The following is a 10,244-nucleotide window of genomic DNA, read 5'->3' on the forward strand; positions in this document are numbered from 1 at the left end:
TTTTGTGGGTTTTAAAACAATAACACATTTTCTTTTGTTTACATCCCGGTTAATAACTTCTTCTTTTTTTTTATTTTTTTAAATTCATTATGTTGTTTGTTGTTTTGGTGTATTTCAACAACATTCAATTGTTTACTTTGTTTAAATATCAAACTGTATTTACAAAGCATGTTGCCGATGAATCAGTAAGGTGCTTTGAAATAGATTGACCAACACACACACACACACACACACACACACACAAATTAATATAATTATATGTAATAATGTGAAGAGATTATAATCCACACCCAGAACAATTTCATATAATCATGTAATTTCGTAGAAGCTAATGGTCTTGAACAACTTTTGTTCTCCGTGAATCAGCTGCTCTTGTTGACGTAGCTTTAGGGAGCAGCGGAGGATCAAACAGGGCGGAGGTGTCGTCCTCACTCCATTCAGCGCCTCTGTCTATCCTCTCATTGATTTACATGCGGACGGGATATGAAATCGATAGGAATGTGGCGATCTGGACTCCATCTGCAGTCTCTTTGTATGTGGTCAGCGGCGGCTAGGTTTTCCCGTCTGCGGCCGCCGCGATTTGGAAAGTGCGCGAGCGGATGGGAGATTGAAGTATTCATAATCACATTACATCGTGGGAACCGGGAGGCTTTAGAAGTGGCCGATTGACAGGAGGGCTGATTATGAGCCCGGTTCTGTTCTCTGTGTGTGCAGGAGAACGAGGAAACGCCGCCTGTGAAGGACAAATTCTATTAGAGGCCGAATTAGCTCATTTTTTAATATGGCTGAAAGAGGGAAAAAATTCAATTTGTGCCGCAAACACACACACACAATACACACGCATAGCCACAAACACACACACACACACATCCGCAGACACACATTTCTCCCCCTTTTCTTTCACCTTGATTATGATTTAAATGCATCTTTGCCTCCTCGTGCTCCTCTTTGTGTCCATATACACACACACACACACACACACACACACACACATTGACCCAGGGCTGTGTGGGACGCACTATGAGTATCGGTTATGTGCAGTAGATTAATGCGAAGCCGGTGAAAGTCCGAGCGAGTCGCTGAATCAATGTTTATTGCAGGTTTCTTTAAGTACTTAATGATTTAGTCATTAACATATTGATGAACTTTGTTGTCTCTCTGTGTGTGTGTGTGTGTGTGTGTGTGTGTGTGTGTGTGTGTGTGTGTGTGTGTGTGTGTGTGTGTGTGTGTGTGTGTGTGTGTGTGTGTGTGTGTGTGTGTGTGTGTGTGTGTGTGTGTGTGTGTGTGTGTGTGTGTGTGTGTTTCCTCTCTCACACTTTTTTTTTTCTAACTTGCCACAGGGAGAAAGAGCACGATCTGGAGAGACGCTTCGAACTGCTGAACAGAGAGCTGAGAGCCATGCTGGCCATCGAGGGTGAGTGACACACACACACACACACACAGTAAATCATTTCTAGAGAAAGCTTGGCGCCTGTTTGTCTCAAATGTACCACAAATTCACACCGTCTTTATTCAAATATGAACATTTGGAGCAGATTTTCATTTCAAAGTGATGAATAGAAGGTGAATCAGCTGTCTTGAGATAAATTAGTTTTAAAATGCTCCATCTTTCACGGCCCGTCTGGGTCTGTCCGGGTCTTTCCGGGTCTTTCCCAGTCCTCCAGCTGCAGTCTGGTGACCAGCCTCCAGCAGGAGCCTGGAATCTGCGTCGCTCCTTGATGAGGATTAAAGTGGGGGGGGGGGATGCCTGATACTTGATCAATGTTATCTGTTCCTTAGCCAGACCCGACTAGCCGATTCCTGATGTGAAATGATGAAATCTAGCCTGGGCAGCATTGAGAGAAGGTTTTACGAGGTTGTATTAAAAAAAAAAAAAAGAGTGGTTTTATTATTGAAAGCTTGTTAACGACACCGGAGCCAGGAAAGCAGCCATTGTGTCGTATCAAACTTGTCAGAGGGCCCGGGAAGTTTAATCCCCTTCGACTGCGTCCTCTTTGGCAAAATGAACCTTTTGCCAATCAATGCTAATTGATTTTTGCCATTCGACATTGACCACCGACGCCCCCCCCCCCCCCCCCCCCCACACACACACCCCTTCTCCTCACAGCCTTCGGACAGCCATTGTAATTTCACTGGGCACCTGATAAGCTACCTGGTCCATAATAAATCAATTGTAATTAGCAAGAAAGAAGGCAGTGGAGGGAGGGAGGGAGGGATGGGGGTGGGGGGGTGGGGGGGGGATCAGACCGGTGTATCCGAGCCGGAGCTGCAGCCATGCTGCCTGCGTCCAGGTTGATTCACTTATTTATTTATATTTATCGAGCTGTGACGTGTCCGCGGCAGTCAGATGAGAAGAATTCACTTTTCAACGCTTCAAATAAATGTGTGTGCGTGTGTGTGTGTGTATACGTGCGTGCGTCGAGGCAGGTGCTTCTTGATGCTCCCGAGTGCACGTTTCTTTAAATATGGGGTTTGTATGCGGTGTGTGTGTGGAGGTGGGAGCGAGCGGAGACGGTGTGTGTGAGTGGAGAGGTGGTGTGTGTCGTGTCACTGCGGCCCTCGCCGCCTTCATGTGGACTTGTTGGATTTGCAGCTGACTAACTTATCAGCCGGCCTTCCCTTCCTCCCTCAGGGAGACACTTAACATTCACACGCTCCACCTTTCTGCAGCGGCTACAGATAGTTCTGCTGTGTGTGTGTGTGTGTGTGCGTGTGTGCGTGCGTGCGTGTGTGTGTGTGTACTGAGGATCTGTCAGCCTCCAACTGCCTGCATCTCTGTGTTTACATCTCACAGGTGTGTTTGTGTGTCCTTTACCTCTGCGTGTGGATGCATTCATGTGTATGTGTACGTCTACGTGTGTGTGCATGCGTGTGTGTGTGTGTGTGTGTGTGTGTGTGTTGGCCGCACATCTCCACAGCTCTTATTTGGTGCTTGGGCGGCTCCATTGAGCGATGGTCGGGCGTGCGAGTAATTGCTGATTTGGTTGGCCAGTCAATGACACAGACAGAGCGAGAGAGAGACTTCACAGTGATACACCTGCCCTAACACACACACACACACACACACACACACACACACACACACACACACACACACACACACACACACACACACACACACGCAGTAGCCTGACTTGTAAGGCTTGCCCATTGATATAATTGCCCCAAACCTTCAGCATCACAACAAAGTGCCTAACTTTAATCTAACCCTGCATCTTATCTGTAGACACACACAGAGCATTGACACTGCTTTCATCCAGCAGGTTGGACCTCACAAGTGTGAAGTGGATTCAGGTTTTTGACTCACTGTAAAACAGTAAACTCTTCTTTCTCTCTACATTGTACTGACTTGCACCACGTATCCCTCATCAACATGCACCATATCACGTTTTTAATAGTGTTCTCGTGCTCTGCAAATTCTAAATGATGAAAGAAAAGTAGGAGTAATTGAGATTGATTAGCAAATGAAACTTTTTTTTAATCGATTGCTCCAAAGAAAAGCAAATCAAGAGAAAATGACAACAAAAAAAAAAAAAACCAGACTGCTGCAGGTGGACCTCCAGGTGACAGAGTATTGACACGCCATGTCAATACTCACCTGTTTAAAACACATTGTGCAGTTTTACTTCATATTTCCCTTCAGACTGACAATGAACTGAACTCAAAGTACGACTTGATGAACTGGAATATTGATCAGAGAATCACTTCCAAATATCCCAGCTGACGGAGGACATCTCCAGCGATTGGGTTTAGATTGAACAGAAATGGCTGCTGCTGCATCACTTTAAGTGGGACTCGGGTTTGAATCCCGGTTTACAGCTGGAAGGACGTCCATCGTCTGCGACGCAGCTCCTTCGATTACGACTCAGATTGTGTTCTTGCGCTCATCATTTTCCTCCATTTCAAGTCCGGTTTACTTTGATTTACTCATTGAGTGTTATCTTTGCTGATTAGTGCAACTCGCCACAGCTGCTCTCACTTTCCCCTTTTTCTTGAGTGAGGAGACGTTTTGACTAAAAAGCATTAATCATCAGTTCAGCCTTAAGAATGACTCAAGCATGCTGCGTGTGCGTTAAAAGAATAAGGTTGTGAGTGAAGCTGAGGCCTCGCCTGTGTTTACGCTGCAGAGCAGAGGAGAGAGAAAAGAGAAAAGGTATGACTCAGGATGTTTTATTCTGCATTTGAGCCGCTGACGTGAGCTCCTGGACACATGAGAGCGAGGATGAGAGGAGGAGAGGAAGAAAGACGAGGGGCTTTGAGGTGGAAAGAGGAGGCAGGACGACACAAATCAACTTTGAAGCTGATATTCAGCTAAAGGACAAATTCCTCTAAACTCCCCTCTGAGGGTTTTTTTTTTTTTTAGTAGGTTAGAAGATCCTAACTATCCTTTCTGTCTGTTTTTTTTCTCTTTTTTTTTTGAGTGCAGCGATAAAAACACACATTGTGAGGACGTGAAAGTCAGAGTGAAGGTGAGACCAGTGAAGGTATTGATTATAGAGCTGCAGGAAGGGACTGATGCAGGTTTCTTTCTTGCTTTTATTTTTTTAATCATAAAGGAATTAAACATGATCATGAATTAAACATGTAGCTTCGGTTGCATGTTCTCCCTCAGCTTGTGAGTTTTCTGCAGTTTTAGCAGATGTTGAATAGTGTAACTTCAAAAACACATTATTCTGCTTCAAGTGCACGTGGATGTAGAAGTTTAATTTTACAGCCTCTTTTTGGACAAAACTACCAAGAAGTTATTTCAAATCAACATCAGAAACTACAGACCTGAAAAGGAAGCTTATTTTTAGTTTGTTCATTGTCACCACAGACCAACTCACAACACAGAATCGTACAGACACTCTTGAAACGTCTGCTTCAGTTTGTAGTTTGACTACCAAAGAAAAACCTGTACAGCAGAAGCAACAACCAAATGACTGAAACACTTTCAACTAATGCTAATCTTGTCTCCTATATCTTCTTTATTTTATTTGCCACATAATTACAAACTATTTCTGATAAATGAGAGTTTGAAAAAAGTACTGAAAACGATCAAATATATATATATATATATATATATATAAACATAAATTTCATAAATTGTTGAGTTCTTAATGGCTTTACAATTTAAGCTCTAGAATTTCTATAAGTTTTTTTTTTTTTTTTTTTTAATCGAATAAATTCAACAACCGCAAAAACGATCAGAAAACGTTTTCAAGGAGCTGATTCAGGATTTCTTTTGTTTGTTTTTTCTTGTCAGAGAATTAAAAGTTCTTATATTTGCTCACTGACCTGATAAAAGGTTAAATAAACCAGACATCCAGTCAGATTCATTGATATTTAGTCACTGACAGTTTTCACAATTTCACTATATAATAGTGTAATATAGTAATATAGTATAATCAAGATTTAGATCCATTTGAACGTTTTTACTAATCGTGTGTCTTGTTTTCACCGTCATTCTTAAAAAAAAAACTCAATAGTTCAAAAAAATTTATCAAATTTCAATTTTGAATGTTTAATGACCAAACATTTGCAGCCGCCGTCACTTCCTGTTTCCTGCAGGTACAGAAAGAAAATGATACACAAAATAAAGTAAAAGTCCAGAATGTCACGTCACCGAGGACGTTTGGAAAAGAACATTTCACAGTGAAACGTTGTTTGTATCCAGTTAAAATCTGTGTGTTTCATGATGTGGCTCATTCGTCTGTTAAAACTCAACAGGTTTTATAATTCCGTCACACAAAACTACAAACTGAAATGAAATAACTTCACCATGCTTTTATTTTTTTTTTTATAAAAGTTCTATTAGAAAATACACAACTGATTAAAACAGATTTATACAAAGCCACAAACTTTCAGTGTTAAGGAATATTAATCATGTCCAATATAAAATAGGTCACTGTGATGATGATGATGATTTTGATGATGATGATGAAATAAAATTAATGAAAACATAATAATAGACCAAAAAAAAAAAAATTAATAGACTATATAAATACATTTAATAACACATTTACATAATGATAATAATTGTGATTACGAAAATAGAGAATTAAAATGGAATTAAATCAATGACACTAAAATGTCAATATTTTCAAAATAAAAGCTATTAGCCAAAACAATTGCAAGCCATGTTCTGGTGTTGAGTTACCTCTTTAATGTGATTGTTCTGCATGAACTCATCCAAACGTCCTCCACTTATTAAATGTGCTGCGACCAGCCCGACTCTCCAGTGTGAAGAATTTAAACTGCAGCGTCAGCTTCCGTCAGCCATGGCGCCGTGGTGGTTGGTGTTGTAGCGGCGGCGGTGGCGGCGGCTGCAGGGGGCGCGGTCGGGGGACGAGCGCAGACTTTGAGGCTGTTTACGAGCTGGGTGATAACCGGCGCCGTGTCGCGTCTTGGTGTGATGCCAGGCGGGGAAATGCCATCTGTATGCCACACTCTCATCTCCCTGCCACAAAAATTGATCCACTATGCCCTCTTTATCTGCTTACCCATTCACACCTCTCTCACACACACACACACACACACACGGTGCGTGTTTTAAAGTGGACGCCCTCTCGCCGTCTAAAAGGGATTTATGCATAGCCGGGTCTCCGAGTTTTTCCTGTTACGGTTTGATATGATAAGCTTTTTTATATGTTTAAAATCAATATGTAATCCTATGCAGGAGCTTATCCCTCTCCACACCCCCGACACACACACACACACACACACACACACATCATTTGTAAATCTATTTGTGCTTTGTAACACATCGGGGCGGCGTGCTACAGACCCTGATTGATTAGGTGCACCGAGGAATCCCATCACATGGGCAACTTTTGATGATGTCGCCAACTCTTTCAGCGCGGCGACTCGACTGCAGCCGCCGATAACGAGCACATTTGTTGGTCTTTTTATTACTATTATTATTATTATGTAGAGTGAAAACAAAGCGAAGCCGACGTCACTTCAAACGTCAGTGGCGGCCTCCTGCCGCTCCAGGTTCTAGCTCACAGTCTGCGTGGTGAGTTGTCCACCAGGACGTCTTGGACTTGAGATTCCAGCTCCAAGTAGGGAAACCTGGTCACTGTAGGAACGCCGTAGCCAGTCGGCGGTATATTTCATCTTGAAAGTCTCTGCTGGGTCCTCGAGGACGTCCAGTCAGAGCGTCTCCAGAAGTGCAGCTCTTCTGGTCTGAGGTTAGTTGTGGACAGGAGAAACAGTTGGATGAAGCCCAGTTCCAAAGCCTCGGCGTAACAAACCACTGCTCAGAGGTCCAGGGTCGTCCGTCCCTCTGGATCAGGGCCGTTGGCAGGAAGAGGACGCACCGACACCGTCTTCAGCACGTCGCTGATTTAACGTCTTCCGACAAATGAAAGACTTCTTTCTTCCCTGATAGTGGAACTGATGGGACTGAACGTCAGCAGTGGGTAAGATGGAGGACGACGGCGTCTCCAGGTGCTGAGACGTTAAAACACTTGGTCTCAGAGGTGGAGTTTATGTTGTGGGAGGAGCAACGAGAACCGGAGATCTGAGAGACGACGGGGACGTTGGAGACTGTGGACTTTAGAATCAAACGTGTTCAAGGAGAAATGTTCTCTCTTTTTGCTCAGAAACCGAAGCAGAGATGAAATGAAGGAGAAAAGTTTTAGTGCGTCTCTTTTTTTCGAGGCAAGAGACATTGGGTGTGTCCAAATTGTCCCTCCTTTGTCCTTATCCATGGACTTTACCTCAACCCCTGGATGGACGACGGCATGGAGTTAAGGAAAGGTGTTAGGAGGCTTCCTAGAGGAGTTAAGGAAAGGTGTTAGGAGGCTTCCTAGAGGAGTTAAGGAAAGGTGTTAGGAGGCTTCCTAGAGGAGTTAAGGAAAGGTGATCATGTTAGTGTGGCAGTCAGACACTTTCACTACGTGACATCATAATAAAGCGACGGCGGTACAAGTTAGTGACGTCTGCTGTGGCGGGAAAAGAACTACAAGTTTCTGAAAATGGACAATAAAAAGCACATTTGGGTCTTCGATGATTTAAAGTTGTTCAATGCAGATTATTACTTTAGTAACTTACATGATCTGCTTTTTAGGCTGAAGGAGGCTCTAAAGGAAGCAACTAGCCTCCTTTCCTTTCCTTATTGAGAATTCAGACAGTTTTCATGGCCGCTACACAAACACTTCCAGAGTGAAGGAGAAGTGGATAGATAAGGAGATAGGAGGGACATTTTGGACGTCCCCACTGTCTCATGGCTTCGCGCTGCTTCAGAGACTTTGACGTAACGTCGGTGAGACAGATAGACACACTGGACCACGAGGAGACGCAGGACGACAGGGACAGAGGACAACTTGGAGACGCAGGACAATGAGGAGACGCAGGACAACAAGGAGACGCAGAACAACAAGGAGAGGCAGGACAACAAGGAGACGCAGGACAATGAGGAGACGCGGGACAACAAGGAGACGCAAGACAACGAGGAGACGCAGGACAACGAGGAGACGCAGGACAAGGAGATGCAGGACAACGAGGAGACGCAGGACAACGAGGAGACGCAGGACAACGAGGAGACGCAGGACAACGAGGAGACGCAGGACAAGGAGACGCAGGAACGCTGGTTTTGCCTTTGAGAGAACGAAGCTTTGCACCAGTTTGCTCTCTTGAATAAATTGAGAGTGGGGGAGGGGGAGGGGGTGTCCATGGGGGGGTTCATGGGGATTTGAACCAGCGCATTCTTGTGTGCCTTGTGCAGACTCACATGGTTACCGTTGGCGTGCACGGCAAGGTTATCTGAATACACACCCACCATGTGAGTTGTACACACTCCTCTTAAGTCCTTAACCCCCCTCTCTCTCTCTCTCTCTCTCTCTCTCTCTCTCTCTCTCTCTCTCTCTCTCTCTCTCTCTCTCTCTGCTGTAGGGGGGCGGGGCTTTGGGGGGGGGGGGGGTGTTCAGAGTGGCTGCAGGGTGTTTTGTTTGTTCCTGCGTCTCTGGTTACCCAGCCTGCCCCTCTCTGGTGTTGCCTGGTCGTCTCTCATCGGCTCTTTTTATTGTTTACCTTCCTAATGAGGGGGGCGGGACTCTGAGACATGTGATTGACAGCCCCCCCCCCCCCCCACTATCACTCTCTCTCTCTCTCTCTCTCACACACACACACACCCGCCTCCCCCACTGTCCCCCGGTTCAACCAGCACTTTGGCTTCTTGGCTGAGAGGAGCTGCTGGTGTGTGGAGGCCCGGCCCCGGCAGCACGGCATTGTGGGAACGCCGTGGAGGAAACACATTCCTGACTCACAATTATCTACAAAAAGCCGATGACTCACGTGGTGACACACACACACACACACACACCTTGTGGGAGACTTCCCTCCTTGGCGGGTGTTTCTGCAGGCGAACCTGAAGCCGCTGGTCGAGGCGTATTTGCCCGTTTTGACGTTTTTTGTCGCTCAAACGCTGGAGAGTCAATTTGCTTCTCGGGGGGAAAAAGGAGGTGAAGAAAAGATTCCAGACGACCAAATATTGGGACTGTGTTCATTTCGCTTCGTGGTCGACTTCAAAGAGCCGAGCGGGGCCAATGGAGGGAGAGCAGACCTTTCAGGACAAACACACTGAGCCCAGCGTGACACACACACACACACACACACACACACACACACACACACACACACACACACACTGCAGCAATTTGACTGAACGAGGAAGAGGAGGGACTATTTCGTCTTCGTAAAGGCAGAGTTATTGAGGGACTGACGTCCTCCGTCTCTCTCTGAGGTTTTAGATTCACAGGAGACGACGGTCGTCTCTGAGGTCGTCCATGTTTCTGCCGCCGGGTGTTCGGGTGACTCTGGAGGGTGAGGGAGGAGCCGGGGGCGCCAGGCGGATATTTGAGCCCCGGGGGGGTAGAGAGAGCCCCCCTCCCCTCCAGGGAGTGACTGAGGGGATTTGGATCAGGGTCCCACCTGGACCCTGTGGGGCCCCGTGGGGCCGCTTCCTGAGCTGGGGGGGGGGGGGGGGAGGGGCTGCTTGACATTCACATGTTTGTTTTGATTTAGAAGTTTTAATGAAACAATTAAATCCAATGGAAGATGATTTTCAGTGTCAATTAAAGAATAAAGAGGAAGGTGAATGAAGTGATGAAGACGAAGCAGAAGCTCCAGGAGGAAGAAGCTCAGAGTCGATCAGCGTGAAGCTGCTGGGGTTCATCTGCTCCAGTGTTTGCTCAGGGCTCTCACACACACACACACACACTGATAGTGTGTTTGCACACCATCGCATGTCCATGAGAGGA

General features: G+C 45.6%; 1 protein-coding gene across 1 annotated transcript in view; it reads left to right on the forward strand.

Annotated features, from left to right (window-relative positions):
* The window catches only part of ehbp1 (EH domain binding protein 1), a 168,619-nt gene that overhangs the window by 156,519 nt on the left and 1,856 nt on the right, over positions 1 to 10,244 (forward strand). The window contains 1 exon segment of the mRNA XM_080507374.1: positions 1,341 to 1,414. Coding sequence (XP_080363500.1) covers positions 1,341 to 1,414 — 74 coding nt within the window.

This window comes from Blennius ocellaris (assembly GCF_963422515.1).
Source record: "Blennius ocellaris genome assembly, chromosome: 13".
Classification (NCBI taxonomy): domain Eukaryota; kingdom Metazoa; phylum Chordata; class Actinopteri; order Blenniiformes; family Blenniidae; genus Blennius; species Blennius ocellaris.